The sequence below is a fragment of the Alternaria ventricosa genome, assembly GCF_023758065.1.
Source record: "Alternaria ventricosa strain BMP 2768 chromosome Unknown scaffold_5, whole genome shotgun sequence".
In the NCBI taxonomy this organism is placed as follows: Eukaryota; Fungi; Ascomycota; class Dothideomycetes; order Pleosporales; family Pleosporaceae; genus Alternaria; species Alternaria ventricosa.
In genome coordinates, this window is record NW_026055685.1 from 1,923,659 (window position 1) to 1,948,128 (window position 24,470).

General features: G+C 52.9%; 10 protein-coding genes across 10 annotated transcripts; 6 read left to right on the top strand and 4 right to left on the bottom strand.

Annotated features, from left to right (window-relative positions):
• Positions 1 to 1,567: 1,567 nt before the first annotated feature.
• J4E93_004009 (uncharacterized protein) lies at positions 1,568 to 2,193 on the top strand (the record flags this gene model as incomplete). The annotated part of the gene is made up of 2 exons (XM_049341939.1): positions 1,568 to 2,041; positions 2,095 to 2,193. The coding sequence occupies 2 exons, from the start codon at positions 1,568 to 1,570 to the stop codon at positions 2,191 to 2,193; spliced, it is 573 nt and encodes a 190-aa protein (XP_049201444.1).
• A 1,919-nt stretch (positions 2,194 to 4,112) lies between these two features.
• Positions 4,113 to 6,149, bottom strand: J4E93_004010 (uncharacterized protein; the record flags this gene model as incomplete). Its single annotated transcript, XM_049341940.1, has 1 exon — positions 4,113 to 6,149. The coding sequence occupies one exon, from the start codon at positions 6,147 to 6,149 to the stop codon at positions 4,113 to 4,115; it is 2,037 nt and encodes a 678-aa protein (XP_049201445.1).
• Positions 6,150 to 6,880: 731 nt separating this feature from the next.
• On the top strand, positions 6,881 to 8,092 carry J4E93_004011 (uncharacterized protein; the record flags this gene model as incomplete). Its single annotated transcript, XM_049341941.1, has 1 exon — positions 6,881 to 8,092. One exon carries the CDS (start codon positions 6,881 to 6,883, stop codon positions 8,090 to 8,092), a length of 1,212 nt encoding a protein of 403 aa, XP_049201446.1.
• A 369-nt stretch (positions 8,093 to 8,461) lies between these two features.
• On the top strand, positions 8,462 to 9,185 carry J4E93_004012 (uncharacterized protein; the record flags this gene model as incomplete). Its single annotated transcript, XM_049341942.1, has 2 exons — positions 8,462 to 8,641; positions 8,745 to 9,185. The coding sequence occupies 2 exons, from the start codon at positions 8,462 to 8,464 to the stop codon at positions 9,183 to 9,185; spliced, it is 621 nt and encodes a 206-aa protein (XP_049201447.1).
• An 854-nt stretch (positions 9,186 to 10,039) lies between these two features.
• J4E93_004013 (uncharacterized protein) lies at positions 10,040 to 10,318 on the bottom strand (the record flags this gene model as incomplete). Its single annotated transcript, XM_049341943.1, has 2 exons — positions 10,040 to 10,089; positions 10,135 to 10,318. The coding sequence occupies 2 exons, from the start codon at positions 10,316 to 10,318 to the stop codon at positions 10,040 to 10,042; spliced, it is 234 nt and encodes a 77-aa protein (XP_049201448.1).
• Positions 10,319 to 13,054: 2,736 nt separating this feature from the next.
• On the top strand, positions 13,055 to 14,056 carry J4E93_004014 (uncharacterized protein; the record flags this gene model as incomplete). The annotated part of the gene is made up of 1 exon (XM_049341944.1): positions 13,055 to 14,056. One exon carries the CDS (start codon positions 13,055 to 13,057, stop codon positions 14,054 to 14,056), a length of 1,002 nt encoding a protein of 333 aa, XP_049201449.1.
• A 457-nt stretch (positions 14,057 to 14,513) lies between these two features.
• Positions 14,514 to 15,983, bottom strand: J4E93_004015 (uncharacterized protein; the record flags this gene model as incomplete). Its single annotated transcript, XM_049341945.1, has 1 exon — positions 14,514 to 15,983. One exon carries the CDS (start codon positions 15,981 to 15,983, stop codon positions 14,514 to 14,516), a length of 1,470 nt encoding a protein of 489 aa, XP_049201450.1.
• A 2,438-nt stretch (positions 15,984 to 18,421) lies between these two features.
• On the top strand, positions 18,422 to 20,131 carry J4E93_004016 (uncharacterized protein; the record flags this gene model as incomplete). The annotated part of the gene is made up of 1 exon (XM_049341946.1): positions 18,422 to 20,131. One exon carries the CDS (start codon positions 18,422 to 18,424, stop codon positions 20,129 to 20,131), a length of 1,710 nt encoding a protein of 569 aa, XP_049201451.1.
• A 164-nt stretch (positions 20,132 to 20,295) lies between these two features.
• On the bottom strand, positions 20,296 to 20,720 carry J4E93_004017 (uncharacterized protein; the record flags this gene model as incomplete). The annotated part of the gene is made up of 2 exons (XM_049341947.1): positions 20,296 to 20,378; positions 20,432 to 20,720. 2 exons carry the CDS (start codon positions 20,718 to 20,720, stop codon positions 20,296 to 20,298), a joined length of 372 nt encoding a protein of 123 aa, XP_049201452.1.
• A 1,045-nt stretch (positions 20,721 to 21,765) lies between these two features.
• Positions 21,766 to 23,156, top strand: J4E93_004018 (uncharacterized protein; the record flags this gene model as incomplete). The annotated part of the gene is made up of 2 exons (XM_049341948.1): positions 21,766 to 22,499; positions 22,550 to 23,156. The coding sequence occupies 2 exons, from the start codon at positions 21,766 to 21,768 to the stop codon at positions 23,154 to 23,156; spliced, it is 1,341 nt and encodes a 446-aa protein (XP_049201453.1).
• Positions 23,157 to 24,470: the final 1,314 nt, after the last annotated feature.

Here is a 24,470-nt window from a genome sequence, read left to right on the forward strand (position 1 = left end):
CCACCTTTACCTGCCAACAAAAGGGTGGCGGCTAGCACACAGAAAAAACATTCAGCACTCCAGCCGGTTATAGCCGAAGCCAGAGGAAGCTTAAGGCCAGAAATAAAAGAATCGAACAAGAAGCCAATCAGAAAAAAAAGCAAGCTAGTCGTGATAAACTGCCATCAAGGAAGCAAGTTTCGTACCTGGATAGAATACAAGGTTCCATGGTATCTTTTTGCTGGTTAGGAGTGAGGGTTCGGTCCTGCAGAGGGGAGGAATAGGAAGTTTTTTTTTGCCGTTTTTTTTTTGAGAAGTGAAAAGTTGAAATGCGCAAGGCTAGGTACGGGCGCGCGTTTGCAAAGCGAGATGCCAAGGGAAATGTCTATAGGTTGTTAGTACTGCAATGCGGTACTGTGCACTAAGAGCTCTTTAATGGGTAGTAGTACCTAGAGTCTGACCTCTACTGATGATTTTCTCTTTCTGTACTGTAGGTTCTTTGCCGCCACATGCGGACGTGATAGCAAGGGCATCCAACACGTCTAAATAAGCTGCATAGCGTTTATTGAGAATGATGGATAGAGGATTGCAAGAGGGCGATTTGCTTTCGCGTGTCCCAAGCATGAGAAGTCCAGGAAGCGGTATTGGTCTCGTGCTCGCAAAGGCGCATTCCGCGCGCAAGGGTTTGGTAGAACCCGGCTTTTCAATGGATGCGGAAGATCAGCGAAGATTACAGTCATGTCTCTCAACTTATTATTGAACACAACTTTGTAAAGGCGATGACAATGAGAATAGCAAAGCACGCGGAAGAAAGCGAGTGATGTTTGACAAGACTGCTGCGTCCGAAATGGTCACAGGTAAAGGTGATGAGATTGTGGGGTAAGGCAGCGACCAGAGATAACAAGAAGGGAAATGAAATGGACGCAAAACATCGAAAGCGCGTGCGAACTGCATAGGAACGTTGCGAGCCATGTAGATGGAAGTAAGGTGGATGGGAAGTATGACGGAAGAACCTCTGTGGTGCGCGCTAACGACCAGCCAATCAGGCTTTGCATAGCTCCGAGTGGGGCAGCCACCCCTCGAAGCCCGCGTCTTTCTCGTACGCGACCTTGACATCTGCAGAAACGTTGCCTTGGCGCGGTCTGTGACTCTTCACGTAGGTGCACATCCCGTAAAGCTACGAGAGTATAAGGTGAAGGATTGCATGCCTAATCCACCATGGGTCATGTATCAAAGCCGCAGCTCTGCCGTCGGAAGATCATAGCAGGAATGCCTCTGGATGAAACGCACAACGCGGAGAGCCGGACATGGCAAAAGCAAGACAAGAGCATGAAGGAACGGCAAACTTGACATTGCAATGATGATTAGTGGGCCGAGGCGACGTCTTCACATGACGATCAGGCACAAGACAAGGATTCTAGCGCGCTCGCTAGCCCCTACGTCATCATTCTCCGCAACCCAGCAACATAACACGACATCTTTTCGTCCCCTTGACACCATCACACAGCAATTACAAACTCAATTCCCACACTCTCAACTTAACTACAACCCCTCTCCACCCACCACAAACAACCTCATATCAATCACAATGGGTTGGTTCAGCTCCGACGAGAAGTCCACCCTCGCGACTCACCCCGTCAACGTCGATGTCACCACAAAGCACGGCTCCGCCGCTGAGCAAGATCGCTTTGGCGAGCACTTCGGCGCTTCCACAGATGCCATCCGCCGCGGCGTCGACAAGGGCCTCAACAAGCTGCAACAAGCTGCTTTGGCCAAGGGCGAGGGCGCCGAGCAGGACCGCTACGGCGACCACATGAGCATCGGCGACCGTGGCTACAACGCCATGAAGTCAGCGGCCAAGTACAAGGGCGATGGCGCCGAGCAAGACCGATACAACGCACACTTCAGCCCTGCGCTGCACAGCATCGATGCCGCCAAGGCGATACAAGCTGCCGGAAGCGTGGCTGCCAACGGCGAGAAGAACGCCAAGTACTTTGGCCTTGGATACGATGGTCAGCAGAGGGCGAAGCTGATGGCCGGTAGCGGCATGGGCGCTGAGCAGGTAAGCTACTAGCTATATCCGCTGCCTTGGACACAATACTAACACTCTCGCAGGACCGTCTCGGTCAGCATTTCCACCTCACCAGGGACGCCGTCGCCGATGCCGCACAACGGGTCAAGGACGGTGCGAAGGACGTTCTCCCCAGGAGGTAGATGGATAACTTCAGGACGCGAGCATGACTACAGCGACGACCTTGGCTAAGACTGCGACGGCCGTATACGTGGACAAACCAGTATCTGCCCACGATGTATCAATACAAAACAATAATTTCACACTATGCTTCAATCCGTTCGATTTTGTTTGCGTGCATGGAAGAACAAGAGGTGCTTCAAAACTGGCTGTCGAGAGCAATTTACCAGTGCAAAAATAGACGTTCTTCGCTACCGCTGACAAAGGAAGCAGTCTATTTCGCACCTATTCCTGACATACAGCCACCAAGCCTGCCACGCGGCCCGAAGCTGCAAACAGTGCACCACATCCTTTGTTGGTCACCCTGGCCATGCCACGCACAACGGCCGCATTTACCCCACCACTGCATCGCTATGCAGGCCCTGGCAACCCACTCTTACCGGATGGCGCCATGTTCTAAAGCAGCACAGCTACCACATGCTGAGCACATCACTTTGCCCGTCAACACCATCTGGATTCCAGAAACAGTCCAAGATTCAGCTTCTCATGTTCACGCGTCCAGTCCCATGTACCCCACATCAGCCACTTGCGGTCTGACATCAGCATAACAGCTAACGCGTTCCGTCCCGTAATATGTAGCGCAGACAGCGACTAAATTAATATCCGAGTTCCAAATTTTCCTTTACCAACATGCTTGTCATCATATCTATTGTCAGCTTTGCACGGATGGGTAGTACCAAGTTATTAACCAAGTCTCCACAGCAGATGTTTCTTACGAACACGTAGAATTGCGCATTGCGCGAATTAATGCGGGTGATGTCGTTGGTGCTTGGAGAGCTTGGGACGATGAGTAAGAATGGTAGCGGAAGTGTTAGCACCCAGGTAGGCTGAGCAGAGACAGCCAGACAGTGTAGTCTAAGAAAAGAACGGAACGAGAACTCACCGTGTACGGATGTACGGTAGCGGTATGTGAAGAAGATATAAAGTCGACGTAACATGTTCTTCTCATCTTCTCGCCCACAGCATAACCAACACGCCCTTCTACATCTTCCACATCTCCAACATCACACCCACTCGAACCTCCTCCCTACCAAGCCTTCCAACCAACCCAACATCACCCCAAAATGCAACTCACCCTCCTCCTCGCCCCTCTCCTCGCGGTCTCCGCCCTCGCAGCCCCCACCTCCACCACCCTCTCCGCCCGCCAAACCCGCACCCTCCGCGTCCAGCTCTCCAACGACGCCACCGACACCGCAGTCCAGGCCAACATCCCCGCAAACGGCATGCGCATTTCCATCCGCGCCAACTTCGGTAATCTGGGCTCACCCATTCGCGCGAACCGCGCACTGATTGTGGGGAGTGGGAGTGGGAGCTGTGGGATCTTTAGTGATGCGCAGGGTACGAGGAGGGTTGCTACTATTGTGTAAGTCGAATTCTTCTTTTCACATACACACACACATAGAGACACACACACCTTTTCTCTCTTCGCTCTTAGGGTGGATTAGTCGGGATGTTGGGGAAATGCTAACGTGACGATAGGCCCGGTGGTGCTGATGCGGAGTTTGGGAATACGAATCTGGATAACGGAGTCATCATTTGTCAGTAGGGTAGGAGGATGTTCTGGCTTTTCGGGTTTGGGTTCGTTGTGGACTGGGCTAGGAGCTTTTGGTTGACGCACTTGTTGCAATGATTGTTCTTGTTTTTCTCTTCGTAGTCTTTCCTTACACATGTTTTAGATGCTACATCATGATTAATCTCCGCTTTTATGCGACTCTACCTTCTTTGACTACTTCCCATAGACAATAAATCTGCTACGTACGCTCCTGACCGTAGTTGGCATCGCATCCATCCGAAGAACATCCGCAACGATTTCACTAACAGCACGTCGTGGCGTGCTTGTTGGACAGCGCGTCCCTCTGCTGGACTGAACGAGCGGCTCCTCCTACTTGGACCATATCGAGGAAAGTCTCCTCCCCATCTGACTGATGCGTCGACCCAGCGACTTCTTCGGCTTGTCTCCACTCGTTGTCGTCTCGGTACCACCTTCCTTGTTGCCAGTAGCACCTAGCAATTGACGGAACGATTTGCGCCGCGCATGCTTCTTTTCTTGAGCACGCGCAGCAGAAGGCGGGGGAAAGACCGGCATGCTGACACCGCGCTGCTGCTGCGGACTTCGAGCCGGAAACTGGAAGTCGAGGTTCAGGACACCGGTATTGGTTGGGAGTGGAGGATTTAGAACATGACTGATGGTCGGGAGTGGACGACGGGTGATTGAGCCGATTGGTGCGGGTTCCTTGATAATATTTGCATTTGAGCGCGACTCAATGAATTGACCGACTGGCTTCGCGACTTGATCGTGTAAGCTCTTCGAGCCACCGCGTTTGTGCCTCTTCTCGATATGGATTGACTCTATGTCAGCGTCGCGGCCATCCAAGCTATCGCGGTGGTGAAGGTCCGAGGCTTCCGTATTCATCAGAACGCCGCTGCAGGGTTTCGTCCAGAGATCCTCCTCGGTGTCGTATCCATCATGCACCACCCAGTTTGGAGAGCTGGGGGACGGTGCGGAAGATCGAAGCGACCCGTCTTTGGCCTTTCGCAGTATCGGCTTCCGCTTAATTGTCGACGCTTTCTCCAGTGCGTTCACAGAGTTCGCATCGTACGTCAGCGGGAGAAGACACATAAGTTCATCGCTACCAGTCGCATTGTATGTGCGTGAAGGAAGAGTCATTTCATCGTCGTCGGGAGTCGCATTGTACGTCCGTGGAAGGAGGATCGTCATCTCTGATCCAACATCCGGGTAATAGGAAACTGGTGCGAGGGTCGTAAGCCCCTCATCCTGTATCTGAGGGTGAACATTGACAGCACTGAGCGGACTCTTCCGTGGCTCAGGACCATGCTCGTCCAAATCGAGGAGATTCTGCAGAGAAGAATAGTCATCCGATTCTGACTCGTAGTGCATGGAGGGTGCAAAGTCTGGTCGGGAAGCAAAGCGGAGGAGTTTCTTCACAGGCTGCTCCGATGGCCATGGGGGCGCCCAGTCATGGATGGCGCAGCCCTCTTGAGCGCTTGCTTGGGTAAAGGCTCCCAATGGGTAGAGGTCGCGAACATCGTCGGTTTCCATATCCGAGAGCGAGAGCGCGTATTCAAATTGTGAGAAGGGGCTTTCATGGAAGTTGAAGCTCTCGGTGTCATTGAACTTCTCGACCCTACGAAGCGGCAGATATGGCTCAGCCGCTGGGGACGTCGCTCCAGCTCCCGGAGAAGATTCGGCGTAGCTAGGGGTGTAGGATCGATGGGACGGTGTGCGCTCATCTTCTTTTGTTTCATCCGCTGTCGTCCTCGGTGATAGGGTGCAATCATGGAACTCTTTCGACCTGCCTGACTCCATGGTGGAGGTTGTACTGCTGTAGGCTGGTAGCGACTTTCGTTTTGTAGCACGCACCTCAGGAGAAGTATCGCAGCTGAACAAATCCAAACCTGAATAGGCGTCTGGAGAGGAATTATGGTGTGGATCTGTCGGCCAATGGCTATACTGTCCTGCTGTCGCGCGAATCGATTCCGTACCGTATGTAGCTCCCTTTAGCGGGTTACTGCGTGAGACCACCTGTGATAAGCTTGTCTTGTTTCGTCGATGGCCACGGTGGAATGGTGTACTACCCGCTGTTGGGTCATCTAAGACTGTGAAGGGTTCATCCTTCGAGGCCTCGCTCTGAACAATGCCTTTGTTACTGGATTTTACGAGGTCCCATGCAGCTAGAATGTCGTCCCGAGCAACTTCGTTTGCGGATACGGTCGGCGGGGGCGGCGGAAGAGCGAAGTCGTCGATCTTGCATTTGCGCTTCAGCGGGGAGCTATGAGCCGTGCGTGCACCGGGGCGACGGGGAGGCGTTGACGTCGGTGAAGAAGGCTTTGCTTGAGATGGCAGTGTGTCGCGGTCACTGTTGGCGGAGACGACTACATCAGTCAGTGGGCTAACCATGTTGATGGTATTGACTCGCGATGCAACGAGACCACATGGGGGAAAACCGCTCGACAGTGACCGGGCCCGATGTCGCCGAAGTGGTGAGTGTAACACGGGGCTAGCTTTCCCATGCATATGGTTCTTGGTGCTGGCAAACGGTGTGTCGGGCTGAGACATAGTCATAAGCTTAGTGTTGATGGAAGTGCTTGAAGGCGAGCGGATGGCCGGCTCATTGTTCATTCTCGACGCTGGCGCGGTGTCTTCAGGTGAACAAGAGATCCTAAATTGGGATAATGTCAAATAGCAAGACCCGACTCACGATATGTGAAGTCGAGGTCGATGGAATAGACCTCTTGAGAAGCGTAAGGGCGCGGTAGTCCTGATAGATAGGCGCGTCCAGCGACGGAGTGAGCCGCGCCAGAAGGACGAGTAGCTGTTGTTATATCGTATAAGCGTGGGAGTCCCACGTGCTCAGATGTCTGTGCGCCTTGCGCAGGGGTATTGGCAAGTGGGGAGTGAAATCCTCCTGCAAGCACACCATCTCGGCGGTCATTCCGCGGCGGTGTCGTCTGGTGAATCAACCTCATGCTGAAGGGTTGCGCGATTGAGTTTTCCTTTAGCCCCAATCAACTCTCCTTTGTTGCAAACGATTCTTGCACACCAAACCACCTCGCACCACAACTGTAGCAATCTTTCCAATGCAACCTTTCAGGAGCCAACGACCACCATTTACAACCTTACGACCCGAAATGCAAGCCCACGAAGATGCCTTGGCTCTACTTACGGGCAGTCCGGTAAAGACCATGGAGACGGGAATGGAGCATCTATTGAGTGTATACGACGCCCAAGAGATCTGCGAGCCAACAAACGAGACGTGCCATGCAACCCAGCGTAAAACGATACTGGATGAACTCGCTGAGATTCTGCATCTGCGTGGTCGGTTACAACAGATGGGTGCTACATTCTCCGACAATGGAGAGCTTCTTACTTACGGTAACCCATACGCGTCCACGGAGTTCCAGACTATGATACGCCTCGGTCCTATGTACGAAGAACAGTGGAACAGTTTCTTCACCGACAACTATGAGCCTCCTGACCATCGAGGTGCAAACAGACAACTATGGTCTGACCTACGTACTCTAAGGAGAGTTCTCCGGAATGAGGGCATTGTGTTCGGCCGCGAACATCAGCGCTATTCGTTTGGTGACTCCAGCACGAAGCTTCGAAGACTGTGCTGTGCGTATGACGAACTGCGGATTGAATGGTTGACGATGATGCGATCCAGCCTCCCAGCACTTGATGATCGACAGCTGTACACCCTTCTCGGGGAGTCTTCTGGTGATGAAGATTCGGAATCTGGCGACGATACGAAGCGAAGTAGAGATAGAGTCGTCGTTATAGACGGCGAGCAGTCATGCGATAGAGCTGGCCGGCCTCGCATGCTGCGGCACCGAAGCAGCGGCGTTCCGCAAGCCCTTGGTTGGCGTTTCAGTGACGATTCGACAACACCGCGCCGCAAAAATGACTGGTGGAGGTTCAGCGACAACCTGGAGTCTGCGCCGGTATGGGGTGACGCGGAGGATAACCAAGTCGTACCGCAGGCTGTCTCGATGACAGTAAATCGCGACGCCAAAGAGGCCACCAACGTTCAACTTGTCTCCAAAGCAGCGGCTTCACGACCGCCAACTCCCAAATCTCTGATGCTATACAGCCCATCGCCATTGCAAGTGAGTAGCACGACCTCTCAAACTGCTCGACTTCATCTACCAACACCTTCGCAGCACATGAACACCCAGCGCACGATACATCGAGCGGAGTCCATAACAAGACCGAGAGAAGAGAATGTGGTCAACAACAACGTAAAGCCGATTTGGGCGCGAGAAATGAGCAAAGATGATGAAAAGACCAAGAAATGGGGCAAGGTTCGCCGTTGGTTCCGACATACTTTCGGTCGCAAGTAGGCCGATGTGAGGTAATAGAACCTTATCGTGTGCAGCAGAGTAGATTCAGGACAGTTCGCTTTCCTGGTAATCCAGTTCCCTGTTGTTCCTTCTTGGAGTGAACCGTGTTGCGGATAATGAAGTGAATGCGAATGCTTGCGTTGCCGGCCCGGGTAGTGATGCAGACTTGATGAACCCAATGGTTGTGTGTCGGCTTCCGAGTCGCGAATGGCCTAGTCGCTTCTTCACTGTGATCTTCCATGTGAGGTATTGAATATAAAGATCCACACCAGCACACCAGCAAGACCGTGATTGTATAGATCAACCAAGACCTACTTGTACTTCAACTCGCCCACCGCTTCCAGTATAGCAATCGCGTCGACCTCCAAGATGAACGAAGAACGTAGACATACGAGCCGTCAGCCCAGGGATCCGTCTCGGCCATCAATAACAAAGGAAGACGTCGGACAAGCCGAGCGTATGGTTGCAGACGCCGTCCAGATGGTTGACGCAGCCATGTCCAGACATGCCACCAAAGCTCTTGCAAAGGAGAAGAAAGCGTTAAGCGACGTTTGCAAATCTGCAGAGTTCAAATCCAGAGTGGCGGCTTTTCGGCGAGACATTGTAGGCTTTGTATCAAAGGTGAGGAAGCTTCGTCGCTAACGAATTCTAGCTTGCCAAGGAAGCTTTCCTGCCCCCAGACTCCGAGCTGGCCAAGGAGATCGCGCGTGAACGTATCGATAAACGCGTGCATGACTTCGAAATCAAGCTGCAACGGGATATGCTTGATGAGCAGGCCCGGCGGCCCACTAAAGCTTCGAACAAGTCTCCCCACAACCACAAGCCGAAAACGCCGAGGTCTCATCGGAAGGCTTCATCATCCGGAAAGTTGGTGCCGAGCGAGAAGAGTGAAGGATTTTATCACAGTATCGATGGGATGGCACCCGTTGAGGTGAGTTCTACCGGCTTCGTCCACTTCCCACGGCATCCTGACGACGAAAATGACTGGGAACGTGTATCTCGCCATTCGACACCGGAGCCAGAAGAGAAGGAAAAGGTCGGAGGCGACGTCAGTGAATCGAAGGGATTATTGCAGGGTTGGTTTGGCAAGTGATCTCCCGGAGATGATGCGCGCCTTGCCCCGAAGTGGGGTGGAATGAATTGTATCCATGTAGCATAGCCGGGGCCTTGACGGAGAGAGGTTTTGAGGAGATCGTATGCGGACTCTCGTGTAACGAACTGTTCAGCAGGAATGTCGTCAAAATTCATCGTCCCTCGTATGCCAATGTGGGCTTTGTTGCGCACACGTTAGTAGAGCTGGGCAATGTACTTCTGAGCACGCCATTGCCTCATGATAAAGCGTGCCAGACTCCTGCATAAGATCGCTTCTTTTCGCAGTTGCATGTCCATCTGCATAACGCGACTAGAACCGCAAGATGCGTTGTGCTAGACACTGGCAGTGGCAGGCGCGTCTGACGCGTTCTCGAAAGGCTTGCATTGTGTGCCGAGCATGCCGTCATGGCGTGTGGGTGAGTCTTTGATGGGTCTGAACGTGATGCATGGCATGAGAATAGCGGATCTTAGTTGTGGAGGTGGAGTGAAGGGCTCTGGGGTCGCGTAGCTCGAGACGGCGAGCTGCGGCACGCGTGACGTAATCAAGTAATTTAGCGTGTTGCTAGCGTCGCTCCCCTTCTCTGCCAGCTGCATCCCGAGGTCATGACCACCCACCATAGTACGACTTCGCTGCCAGCATCAGAACAGGTGTCGTATTGTTGAGCATTGCGTCGTTGGTCCTACTGCATATGTTTTCGTCGAACCTTTTGAATCACCCTAGCTTCCGCGACGGCATCCTCTCCACGCCCTAAAGCTCGCTGCCATGCGCGTTCGACCACTTGTACCAGGTCGTGGGTCGCGTCATCCATACAAGCATGAAAGACCGTATTCAGCTAAAATCGACATAACACTCCATCAAAACGCGCCAGCTGCTTTGGTCGTCTTTGCTAGAAGGTTGGACTTCGCTGCCGCATCTGGTGGTCACGAGGTGCCTTGTGCCCGACCATCACCTTTTGGTTGAGAAGAATGAGCACCGTACGGCTCCCATTTGGAAGCCAGATCCTTTGTCAGGTTCTCCATGGCAGTGTTCTCGCTGACGCCGATCTTGACGTCTGTGAGTCGCTCGCTCAGATCCCCGACGCTGGAATCATTGGCCTTCTGGCCTTCCAGGGCTGTTAATGAAGTGGCTGGCATGGTATTCGGGTGCTTCGATGACATTCTTTCCGGCTGCCGGAGTGATTCGAAATGGTAGCGATTCAAATCGTGTATCCCGGATGTGAAGACCAGCAGACCAAGTCACTGAGATGTATCATGCAGACTTGTCGGTTGCTTTGGTCATGTGCGACGAGGTGAAGGTTTGTATAGATAGCCTGCACTTGCTTGGGTATACCGTGGGCTGGACAAAAATTTGAGAAATATTCACTGCGATGCCGCGTGAGTCGGAGTAGAAGTACTCTTGTTTCATTGACAAAGATCAGCGCACGGAGGTAGCCTGGGTAATACTCTCAGACCTCGCGATACATATTCGCCACGCTTGAACGTATCATTATCCTTTCCCGGCACTCGACAAACAACGGTGCGACAATCAACGCCGTTTGCTGCCACGTTTCCGATCCACCTCAAAGCAAACGGAAGCAATTCTACGCCATCGGCCACTTGACGTCGTCTGATCGGCCGCAGCTGCGAGGCGTCATCTGCAACTGGCTTGTTGTTCGAAATCGCGATCTCTCGCATCGACAGCGATGAATTCATCTAGGCAGAGCTCGGTCTTTTCCGTCGGTTCAGATTCATCGTCCGTGTATAGCAACGATGAGCACAAGTCGGACTCTAATCCGGTGGACGTGCGGACCCTCAACGAATCGGATTCGAAAACCAACATTCAGTGTACTCGCCGGGAAAGTGCGAAAACCTGCGAAGAATCATCAACTGTGTCACTTCCAAGACACGTCACCACTCTGCCCTCAGGCAGCGAACCGAGCTCTAGCCGAGATGAATCAAGCAGTCATACCGCTGCGTACCGCTTTGAGACATCGAAAGAAGTTGAAGAGCGCCGTCGCCGAATCGCAGCTCAGGCAAGGCCGGAGCAGTCCAACTGGCGTGACACCACCCTGAACGAGCCTAGGACATATATGCAGCAGGTTCTTGCCGAACATGATGCTGCTACTGCAAAAGATCACATCGGTGGATGTCGGTTGGAAGACGATGATGATGATGAACCTACCGCTCGACATGCGATGCCTTCTCGTCGACACCTCCGCATGGTTAGTGCGGACGACGTCCCACCGCAACAAATGCGCATCATGCCCATATCGAAGACATCATTAGCATCGTCTAATTCCGAAGGGACAAAAGGAGGATTAGGTCGCGAAACTAGCCCGGAAGAATGCATTCTGCAAGGAAATATGTGTAGCCCAGAAGCTACCCGCGTCCGTTCTACACCGATCACGCCTAGGCCACGAGCGAAGTCACTTCCGAACACCCCACCAGCGCTGCGCTTATACGAGCATGATTCATTAACACCGAATCCCGAGAAACATCAATCCGCCGCACTCTCGGCTCTAGCTGGAGGTAACAGGGGGTCTGGTGCGGCCTTCTCCCGTGAGTCATCTGGTCAGTGGCTCGGAGGACCAGCGCGCCGATCGTTGCTTGCTGCGCGGCGTCGCGGACGGGCGGACTGGCAGAAGAGCGGGTTGTTTTCATCGACAGGCCAGCAATATGGGCTTGGGGATTGTGACAAAGGTTACTTGGCCGGCAAGTATGTGACATTCATCGGGGATGATGTATCGCCGGAGAAAGGTAATCGGAAACGTGACGCATGGAGGCGTGTGTCGTGCTTCTCATGATTGTACAGTCTGGCGCCAATTACATCATTTTCTTCTTATATAGATCTGTCGCGATGATCATTGCGAAACTTATCCATGAGGTTCTGCTATGTACTGAACATTTGCATCCACAGCGGTCATTCCTCCATGCTGAAGTGTCCATGCATATCAATTATTTGATTAGATCGATGGGGGAAGTTTCTCTCACATTAACGACATTTCCTTTGCGCCGTGTGACCCATGGATGTCTCATAGCATGCGTGCATTTGATGAACTTGTCTCAATTCGTCGTCCGCAGCTCTGGACACTACACGTGATAGTGTCTTGGCGCGGTGTTTCACCTAAGTTCCGGTAAGTGTAGCCGAATCAGGTATAAGCGCGGGCTTGGCGCAAGCAACCTGCAGCATCAACTATCCTTCACCCTTTCACACCACCTTCATCCATCAACAACACTGTTTCGCAACACCGCCGTCGCATTGTCAATAGTCTTTAATAATTCACAGTAGCCCTGTCGCTTCACGCTGCTATGTGTTCTCTCGCTATAGACTACATAGCGGGCGCACAACCCACCTCTCGCATCCAGCACACCCACAATCAAGACAGTTCGACTGGTTCGGTGGCAAACTCAATATTTGAATTTGCTTCCAGCCGCAGAAGTTCTTTCGACTCCGTCACCTCTACCCTCTGTTTCGACAGTCAGCCATCACCCACATCGCAAAACCAGAAGGGAGCAGCATCACCCAAAATGACGACGTACTATCATTATGACTCTGACGGTACCGTCACTGCATCGAAGTTGCATCCCAAAGCTGCGATCTTTACGCCCGGTCACCCAGATGCGGAAGCGTATGAGCGAAATGGAGACGTCGTTGGAGCCTATCTTGCACGTCGTGACAAAGGCTACCCCGCACATGGCAGCTCAGAAGCACAGCAGAGTTGCAATCCTACTCTTTACCCGCTATTAAAATCATTTAGCGGCAGTATAGATGGGCAAATGGCCAACCAAAGCTACCGGCCCGGCGACGGAGATGAACTGTCAGGGTATAATACCTCTCCAGTCGAGGCGTTCAGTACACTTGGGTGGGTAGGCTGGGCGGCGTATTCAGGTATGGAGCGCCCATATCCGAATCCTGAGGACATACGCCACCTTCACACCCTGCAAAGTCTGCTGCCTTATCTCCAGCCTGAGCGGAAAATGAACGCGCTCAACGGACCGGTATTGGACATTGTAGAACAAGATACAGGCGTCACGCTCGCTTATCAAGTGCCAAAGAAGATGCTTGTGCTGTTTCTGGGTCGTAAGGTGGTCAACAAGTTTATCCGCACAACGCACCGCGAGGACGACGTGAATTGGAAGGGCGCACCAGTATGTCAAGAGATGGATTTACCTCGGGGAGTAGCTAGCAAGGCCGCCATGAAAGCCCTCATAGCTTGGATGCTGCGAGCTTGCAACTACCAGACGATGAGCTCGATGAAGCAGATCCGCGTCCCCAAGAACACGTTTGTCGCATGCTCGTTGGCTCGCACGATGGAGCTCTTCGATCTCCACAAAGATGCATTGAGGGTAGATCATTACATAGCCGAGCGCCATCTGGCGCGACCAATCTTTGCTGTAGAGTTGGAGACGCTCTGGAACTGCCTCGGCAAGAACAGCCGGTACACCTACGCAGCGATCAAGGCTGTTGGCCAACGGCTCCGCGAGTTTGAGGCCGATAGCGAAGGTCAAGAGGTACCAGGAATTGATGAAGATATGCTGGCTATGCTGAAAGAGTATCCGAATCTTGAAGCGCGCGTACGCGATCCGGAGGTGAATGAACAGCACCGCCCAGTCTTTAACACCAACTGGATCAAACGGATGAGCGATAAGAACGACCATAACCGGGAGGGATGTGGAAAGCAGTCGAAGAAGAAGTCCTTTAAGCCAGCTGCAAGGCGCCTCCGGGAACACCAGCCAATAGCAGAACCGACCGTATCGCCACAGCTACCGGCTAGTCCAGAAAGCATGGTACGCAAGTTCGCGGTGTTGCGAATCGTGGCGGAAGATACGAAAGCATCGAGCAGCGACGCGCAAAGCAGCGTCGAGCCAGATGAAAGTGTCAAGAAGCCCTAATGGCGGACAGAGGGGCTGTCGCAGGACGATAGTAGTCACATCCACGACAATGCGGTGTTAAGAACCGCTGAGCTTCTACGATGCCGAAGCCAAGAGTGACGAGGTTATTAGCTTACTTATTGAGTAGCGGGGCATAATTGGAGGCGTATTGGCATGTTCGGGAGCAGGTTTTCCTTGTACACATTGCATAGCGTGGCGTTTGAAAGGCAGAGATGACTTGTGGTGTGTCGCATTCGATGATGATCGCCAACGAACTGCGCAGAGCTGGGGAGGACACAGCGACGAGAATATACAGCATTTATGGCACTTTGCCAAATTGGAGAATATACGGCGTGTACGCCAAATGAATTGAAATAGAAGTATCTACACAAGAATCGTCTCTTTCAGACCTTGACATCGTCTCCCATCCGCAGTATTATTGCCCATTCGTCTTCCATATTATCGATGCGTTCAACGCTTAAGAGTAGCGTCCAAGCGCGCGACGGAACTTGGAAGAGCTGTTGATGCACTGAGAGTACCAGTCATTGCTCTTCACACATGTAGCAGGAGCCTCGCACTCAGTAGGACCAGTGAAGCCCTGACCACCGCACTGAGCGTAGAGTTTGGCAGCACCGGCAGAGGACCCAGAACCAGTAGGAGCAGCAGGTGCTGGCGCAGCAGCCGCGGCGGTCGTAGCCGCGGGCTTGGGCTTGGTAGCGCTGCTAGTGGCAACGGTAGGCTCGGTAACCTTGGCTGGGGCATCAGCATCGACGACCTTTTCCGCAGCGGGGGCAGATGAAGACGAAGCACCGAGGTTAGCGGGACCGGCATTGGCCTTGACGTATGCGGCGACCTTGCTGGCTTCCATGGGCTCGGGGACGTCGATCTTTCCGAGCTTAGCAATGAAGCCGGAGGATGAGCCTGGGGAGAGCTCGCCGCTGGCAGAGTCGACACTGTTCTCGAGACACGCGCGGCCGAAGACGGATGAGCAGGCATCGCCACCCTTACTAACAAAAGTGGTAACACCGGCAGCGTGCTCGGTGTTGGGCTGGTCAACGGCGACAAAAGCGTTTCCCTCAACAAGCGCACTGACGCCGTCATAAGCATCGAATGCATGGCCCTTCATGTTCTCGAAGTAGTTGTTGACGGCGTGGAAGTAGCTGTTGACACCATCCTGACCAAGCTTGGGAGCGCGACCAGAAACGTCGTGGAAGTAGTTCTTGTCGAGAGTAAACTTCTCAGTCTTTCCAATCATCATCATCGTCCAGTAGTGGTTGTCGTTGCAGGTAGCAGAAGTGGTAGTGACACCATCGAATTCGTTATTGGAAAGGGTAGCCTCGGAGCCGTCGTAGTGGCTGACGACGAACATGCGGCCGACGAGGGAGAACTTGCAGTGGTCTACCCAGATCTTGGTGTTTCCTCCCTGCATGTCGAGAGCATCGCCACCCCATACGACGCCAGGGTTGATGGTGGTGAATGCAACGCCCTGGATGATGACATTGCTGGCATCCTTGGCGATGGAGAGACCTCTGCCCTTGATCACACCCTTTCCGCCAACACCAAGAATGGACTTGTTCGATCCGACCTTCATAGCTGTTTCGGCGCCTGCGTCGTAGGTGATGGAGCTGACGGGCGTCATATCCGAGCCACCGCAGGAGAGGTCGCCCAAGTAGTACTGTCCGCCGCCGCTCTTAGCTGAGCAAGTGGTCTTGTCGCAACCAGCACCGGAGGTGGTCTTCCCAGTGAAGTCGAATTGCTGAGTGAGAAGAATGACGCGCTCGGTGTCGTCGGACAGGTACTTCTCCAGCTCCTCGTTTGACGTTGGGGTGACAGCAGCAGCCTTTCCTCCACCAGTCGCGCCAGCACCGTAGCCATAAGCTGTACCGACGACCGATTGAGCGGACGAGGTGGCAGCTGCTGCCAGGAGTGCGATAATCTCGAAACGCATGTTGTAGTCTTGTTGAAGGGGTTTGAAAGAGGCAAATGTAGTATGGGCGAGAAGGTAAAGAACGACACTCAGACCAGCCGAAGATTCCGCTCAAGGTATTCAACGAGAGAAAATGAGAGGATATCCGAAAGGTAATCGAGAGAATGAGTGTAGCGGATAACAACAGTTCACATCACGAGCAGCCCAAATCCTAATATACCTACCGCTCTGCAACCGCATACACCTGCTTCGTATCCATATTAGTTACGATCCTTCCCGTAACGGTCATGTTGCCAAATGCGTGATGGCATGAACCAATGTCAAGGGCGTCATGATGCTAGTGCCCGTCTGGCAGCGGCTTTGTTTCAATCGTCCTGCCACGCGTGCGCCAAGCCGGACATTGTTTCCATCAGCGCGCCTGTCAGTGCCAGATCAAGCGTTCGCAGGACGTTGTGGTATGGCGCAAGGATGCGTTGGGTCGCGAACGATGAGTCGTTGGTGGAAACAGCGGAGATGTGGGAAGGATGAAACATCAGATAGGACCAGCCGTTTTCGCGTAGCTAGCGCACCACGTGATTTTCGCGGGCTGTTCATTACCACGCAACCGGTAAATACACATGAGCACAATGTGTAAGGTAAATTCCGCGATTATGTTGAGAATGGCTCACCAAGGGTCGCGCTGCGTAGCAAACAAGTACTACGATGGCGCGGACGAAGTTGACCCGCTCAGTTGCCTGGGTGTGGCGCGCGCCACAACACCCGCTCCTGCAATTTACACGTCTCCACCTCTCCACGCATTTGAGGTGAACGAGGGATGAGCTTTCTTCCTGTATAGTAATCATATTCGCCCCTTGCCTTTGCTCGAGAATCACCGAGGTATGCTGCATGTTTTGGTCGCCATCGCGCTGAGTGACACACATTTGTCCCCCAGACGCGCTACGTTGGAGGAAACATTCACAAACCGCGACATCACAGCAGCGCATGGCAATATCATGGCAAAGATTCAACGCCGGTGGGATTTGCATCAATACAGATTCACTGGAATGGCGACGCTATGGATGACGATTGTCACGCACGACGATGTCGATGGAATTGCTACGCGAGCGCATTGTCTGAGTTGGCTGTGTCGTAGCTTTGCCAAAACATCGCTGGAGCAGGACTGCCAGCAACACCCCACCTCATCTATTTGAGAGCTTACATCTTCAGTCAAGAAATTCGCGCATTCCATCTTGCTCAGCAATACAGTACCTTTGCTCACTTCTCAACATGTCACAAGATCACTCACCTCCCAGTCGACACGACTCGCTTTCTGCTACGGCTCGCGCCCGCCACAGGCAGCTCATTCGCCTCTCCATGTTCCCTCCCATTTACGAATTAGAAACGTCCATACCCCACCCAAGCGCTGTAGCGCCCGCTGTAGTGCAAGCACCAATAGATCGGCATAGCCTGCGCTCGAGGATATACTACGGCACACAAGAGTTGCGGCCAAATGTGCCAGTAAATCCCCAGCCCACTGCTGAAGATGTAGCACGCCGATCACGGAAATCTGGAGTTCGGTTTGGTACACACGACGCACCCATACGTGATGCATCAGGAAGACGCCAATCCAAGATCGGGGACATGGAAGACATCACTTTCGGCCTCAATACTGCGCTTACGTCAAGGAACAACGGCGGTGGCCAGGTCCCTAGGCCACATAAGCCCCTTCAAGGTATCGATAAATTTGGCCAGGTATTTACTTACTCACAGTGTGATGAACAAGCTATGAACGCCAACGAGACGCAGACTGTGCCCACCGACCAGTCGAAATTGTCGTATTCATCACGCACAAGGCCAAAGATGTCGCATAACGAAGAAGGGAGTTTAGGTGAGAGCTTTGAAATGGTACAGTATGAGGACGAATTGACTGAAGACTTTGAAGAGGTCGAGCGAGACATTCCGACGGCCTTCAATGGCAAGGTACAAAATTGACGATAGCAATATGAGGTTGAGCTTTCTTGAGAAGAACCGGAAGTTTATCAAAAGACTTTGTTATGAACTCGAGTGACTGGTAGGACATAATGATTGCTGAAGTGAACACCAAAAGGGTAGCTACGTGCTATGCTGTCAACCTTCTACTGCGCTGACTTCCAACTCTATGACGTTATATCTTCGGGCTTCAAAACCAGCGCACATTCTCGAACACCATCTTGCATCAGTGACCAAATCACCAGAGCAACAGGCGGCCAGCACAGCGCACAACAACCCCATTCATTCACTCACACAATACTCACATATGGCGTGCCCATCCCTCTATCTCGCCGCCGGGGAACCTCGTTCCTCTTTCGTACTCCACACTCTACGAATTACCTCACGCAAGCAAGCAAGTCAAAAGACCAATTAACCCTTAACATTGTGAAACCACTGCACTTGGCTCCCCTCAACCCGCGCACTCTAGATATCCTTGCCAACCTCCAAAAATGACACAGCAAGACCCATCCTGGAACCCGCCTCGCGGACCAAAGAACCGATACCCACACCGACGAGGCCACGTCCAAGCATCAAGTGATCCAAACCCCGCCCCGCAGATCTTGCAACCGCAAAGTCAGCATACTGAGTCGACTTGGAATCCGCAGCAGCGGAATAGCGATCCTTTCCAATATGATACGCAGACAATGCCATACTGGGACGATGCAAGTGGCGCGATCCACGATATCTCCAATGCAACACCGCGAAATCTAGATGCATCATACGCGAAGGGCTTTGATGGTGGTGAGACTAGAACTACGCATAGCCAGCAACAGCAACAGCAGGACCAGGTTGCGGGTCTTCAATCTTATGGTCAACATCAGTGGCATAATCCATATGCCGAGATTGTTGGCGGTGGACCGTATGCACAAGATCAAGTAACTCATCCTACATCTACATCTACGCCACCGAAGAACACATCTAGGACCGCTATCACCAAAGACAACAAGGGCAACAGGAGAGATTTCACGCCGTACTTCGACGCCGCAGACCCGCGAAACCACACCGATCTAAAAAGTCCAGATAAATACAACTTCCTCCGCACAAAGGATGTGAATCAGAAGCTGCGTCAGGACACCACCGATGCGATCAAACTAGCAACAGAGAAGCGGGGGAAGGTCAAGGCAGACCAGCCATTACCATCGCTACCTGAACATGAGCCAAAGACAACAATAGTAAAGAGGAAGAGCGCGCCTCTTCCGCCAATTCTGCCTAGATTCAACTTCGAGAACTCGGCAATATCGCCGAAGCTGGCGAAGTCTAGGACAGCTTCGTTTGGGAAGAGTGCAGAAGCCCCAGCCCAACAAAACACGACCCCTCTTTCCGCGATCGTCGAAGCACCGTCTCCGCTCACCAAATCTAACAAGCGAAACAGTGTCGACCGCACACCCACACTCGACCGCGTCCTCGCCCTCCGCGCAGAGGAACAAGCGAAAGCGCTTGCGAAACTCGAGGGTGATGTGCTAGAAGATAAGGGTATTGATGACAGCGAGCAACATATTCCCCGCGAGTTGGTCAAGCGGATAAGCGACTCGGAAAGCCGGTGTATTCCTAGAGTCACGTCGCGGGAAGAGAAGCGGCATGCGTCTGAGTTTGTTCCGGGTATGAAAGTGCCGGGACTGGATGAGCAGGAGGGCGTTTGTGTGATGGATGATCCGGACGTTCGGGCGAAGGAGAAGGAGGAGGAGGATGGTGCGGGTAGTAGTGTGTATAGCAGCGCGAATAACGCTCAAGAAGACGAGATTGAGAAGTTGACAAAGGCGATAGCGGGACTGAAGCCGTTTCAGGATCTGCCGCCTCCGTCGCCGAAGAAGAAAGCGTTCGAGCGGCAAAGCGCTGTGCCGATGGGGTTAAACGTAGGGAAGATTGGAAACGGAAAAGGGGGGTTGAAGGATGGTGCTGCACTGAAGCCAAAGCCGGAGGAACTAGGTGGAAGAACGCAAGCTGAGGCAGAAGCGGAGCTTTTGAAGGTACTCAATACGACGAATGAAGGTACAGGTAGGGATGGTGCCGGCGTGGGAACGTCGCAGGAGAACTCATCGGCGGAGTCTTTTGCGACGGTTTCTTCAGATGATTACGAACAAATTCGAGCAGAGGATGAGCTGTCGTCGGAGCAGAATGGCGTGAAGAGGCGGTGGTATAAGGGCTTTCGGAAGGTTTGAGTGTTGATGCGCGGGGTAGTAGGGGTATGCGAGATGAGTGAAGTTGACGTTGTTTGAGTCCACATATGACCCTGGGGGTATACGATATCTTGTCGCTGTATTTTCGCATTCTTATCTCCTTGCGCTGGTGCTGAGAAAGACGATGCGATTGTAATGCAGGGATCTCAGTCTTGAGGTTCTTCTTTGGGTGTCAGCTCACCATCGTAGTGAAGCAGTGTCTTGAAGTCCTGGCAATGGTCTTTGTAGTCTACGCGGTGAAGTTAGCGAACATTCTAGAGGAGCATAACGATAAGTACTTACAAACCCTCATACGTTCCACAGCATCTTCAATATCAGCGTTAGTCTTGATAGACTTATCAAGCGTAATGGCCGCAGCAATATACCAGTTTGGCTTGTGCCACGGGAGGCCTTGTGGTTGCTGCTCATCTTCAACAGGGCGGGGTAGCAATCCAGTATGGAGAGCCTGCCAGGCAGCGATGCACCTAACCTGAGCCGTCGCTGACATGTGCTTCTCGAACTTGTCTTTATCGAAGTCGAATATGTCCAAGCCTTTGGGCTGAGGAATGTTGGTGGCGTCCAGTAGGTGCATTGCTAACCTTGCTAAGTTGTTGCGATAGCTGATCGTATCGTGAATGGCGTCAAGGTTCTCTTCTGTTGGCTCAACCGTTCCACTGATAAATCCCCTGATAGCCGGATGAAATGTTTGATTGCCAGATATACTGTCTCTACCCGGGAAGCCGTTCATATAGAGCTCGCACTCTCGCACAATGCTGCTTGCCCTGAGCTCGATAGTGCCTTGATGGTCTCGAAGAGAGGTAGATTTTTGCGCAGTGTCAGTGTCTTTGGCGTCATGTTCCAGACAGACATTTCCAGTAGATGACTCGACTGGTGACTGGGGGGTCACAACTGGATCCAGTGGTTCGGACATAGCGGGAAGGCGAGAATTCATGGCAGGCTAGATTTCAGTGCAGTTGATAAAAGAAGAAGTAAATCTAGTACGAGCCGATTTATACGCGTACGGGTTATTGTGGAAGCCTATACGTTGGTAGCGAAAGTGCGATGAGTGGGAAATACCAGTGCTGAACCGTGGGTGAGACCGTAGCAATACCATGTACCACGAAGACATTCGATGCAATTCTGTTCGCGATACATACAGTACAAATGACATTGTTTGCGAGTAGGTACAGATGGCTACTGGATGTAGCTCATTATGAACCAATGTCTTCGACTCTGGGACTTAGCTATGGCATGTCAGACTACACGAACTGTCAGGAATTCAGCTTTACAGATCTATCATACTGGCAACGCGACTCTGGCCACTGGGCATGGTGTTGGTGACTAGGGGTGTCGTGCGCGCGTTACTGGCGTATTGAGTGCAGGCTTGAGGCGCGCCCGCGAAGGCCGAGGTCAACTCCGCCTGGCCTGTGCTTCTTTCCCCGCAAAGCAGCGCTCCTGGAACAGCAACTCCACGACTGAGAGCAAGCGAGTCATCAAGATGCGCGTCCCGAAGCTTAGCCTTATGCCGCGAGCTTATAGCTTGAAGCCCCCACTCAACAAATATCCAGGACGCTGATAGAGCGTCGGTGCCATCAATCCCATCCTCCACGAACCACACCTCTCTGAAGAACCCCACGATGTCGCTGTCGCACACGATGAACTTCTCGATCCCCGATGACCTGAAGCAATACCTCGCCGATCTTGACAAGTTCATCGACGAGAAGATTACTCCGCTCCAACACAAAGACGACAACAACCGCTTCTTCGATCACCGCCGCGAGCACGCTCGAACCGATTGGGACAATGGCGGCCTGCCACGTAAGGAATGGGAGGAGCTATTGGCAGAGTCAAGGCGACTGGCCGATGAAGCCGGCTTCTACAGACTATCGCTGCCAAAGCAATACGGCGGTCAGAACAGTGCCGATGGACGAGGGAGCAACCTCTGGATGGCCGTCATCCGAGAGCATCTCGCCGCGAAGGGACTGGGCCTGTTCAACGACTTGCAGACAGAGCACTCGATGGTCGGCAACTTCCCCGACGTCATCATGCTCATGAACTTTGGCAACGAGCAGCAGAAGAAGGAGTTTATACCGCTGCGGCTGCAGGGCAAGTTCAGGATGACGTTCGGCTTGACGGAGCCCGGTCATGGCTCGGATGCGACACACATGGCGACAAAGGGGCGGCCGGAGACGAGAGATGGTGTGAAGGGATGGGTGTTGAATGGATACAAGCGGTGGCAGACTGGTATGCACCACGCTACACACTGCTCGGTCTTTGCGAGGACGTCTGGAAAGGATGGCGAAATCAAGGGTATCTCGTGCTTCGTCGTACCGGTAGAGACGCCGGGTCTCAAGGCAGAGTCGTATGAGTGGTACGTCGTTGGCCGCATAGCGCTCCATATTGTCTGTTAACAACGCCCAGGACACTGAACATGCCCACCGACCACGCCACCGTCTCAATCAAAGACGTCTGGGTCCCCGAGACCGCCGCGCTAGGCCCCATCCACAACGGCCTCGGCGTCGCCCAAGCCTTCGTCCACGAGAACCGCATCCGCCAAGCCGCCTCCTCGCTCGGCGCCGCCGTATACTGCGTCCAGCAATCCGTCGAATACGCCAACGAACGCGCGCCTTTCGGAACCCCCCTCTCCCACAACCAAGGCATCCAGTTCCCGCTCGTCGAACTTGCCACGCAATGCGAGATGCTGCGACAGCTGATCCGGAAGACGGCGCTGGAGATGGATTCAATGCCGCACAATGAGATTGAGAAGAAGATTGGCGATAAGGTGTCCATGTGTAATTACTACGCGAACAGGCTGTGTACGCAGGCGGCGGACCGCGCGATCCAGGTCCATGGCGGGAATGGGTACTCGAGGCATTATCCGTTCGAGCATATCTGGAGACACCATCGCCGGTATAGGATTACTGAGGGGAGTGAGGAGATTCAGATGCGCAAGGTTGCTGCGTATTTGTTTGGGTTTGGTGGGAGGAAGAGTTTGGTGGATGCTACGAAGGCGGAGTCGAAGTTGTAGAACCTCTTCGAGGGGGTATAGAGGCATCTTCAGTCAGAGTAATGTACGAAGCCATTTGTTGAAACCGGGCATTGCGTCTTTCTCTGTGATTACAGGCAATAATACTACGATTAGGAGAAACCATACACAGAAAGCTGCGACCCAGAGTAAGGTCAATTGCAATGTGGCGCTCTTTGGTGGTGCCGGGAGCGGTTTGGTTTGTTGTTCTTTCGTGACTGAAGCGACTAATGGCAAGGAACGTACTGATGGGAGTGGTTTCGAGTGCCCATGCAAGTCCAAGGGTTTGGGTGCTGCGGCGCGTTTGGTGGACTGAATGGTGTTTCCGGTACTCTGAGTTTTTGGTGGTACTGGCGGGCCCTGTTCCGGAGTATGTGGTTTTCGATTGCGTACGTACTGATTACCGGTACCGTTCTCAGACATCGTGAGCTTGTGAGAGAGGAGAGACTTAAGGATAGGGTACGCGTACCAGGTGCTTGATGCTCATGGTATCCTCCAGTGCCGGGCTGGGGAGACGCGCGACATTATACCGAATGTGGTTAGTAGGTGACGTAGTGGCCCAGCTAGAGAAAGAGCTGCCGACATCATCTCAATTCTCACACTTCGATGATATGCTACGACAGCATGCATTCGTAGCGAAAAGCGCGTCACTCGGTTTTACTTTGTCTTTTTCATAATACCTCACTGTATCTTCTTCAACAGACTGCATAAAGCAGCAATGTCAACGAAAAAAAGGTGGGTGTTGGTTCCGCCGTTCGATCGTCAGTAAAGGCCCCAATAAGCCTCTACCTTAGGTCTCGAGACCTTCGTTGTGGTAACCGGGCTCACGTTCCCGCATCTTCGACATCCATTCTAAGAGCCGGTTTCCCGTAAGTACCTGTCACTCAGAAGCTGGACCGGAGTCCATTGCTGGAGACAAGCTCCGCCTGCTTCCTGCCGTTTGAGATGAGCAATCGCGAAGGATATCGTTGCTCACCACCTCCCGGCGAGACCACAAACGGGCAAAGGGTAGACGCGAAGTCGCACTTCCCTTTGGCGGAGTGTGGAAAAGGTGCATGGATGTCGCCGTTCCGGCGATCGTAGGTAGCACTGCAAAAACCACAGACCGCGTTTGAGCGTTGAGGTGCCGACACATAATGCTCGTCAGCGCAACGACACCTCGTGAGACCAGGGTCGTAAGCGTCCGTCAACGTCTCCACCCCAGTCCTTAACGCTTGTGAGCCGAGGTATCAGGAAGTATTGGACAAGCTGTGTGAAAAGAGTGGAGGAAGACTTGTTAGCGAGGACGGCTGGAGCCCGCCTGCGGCTCCAGATAAT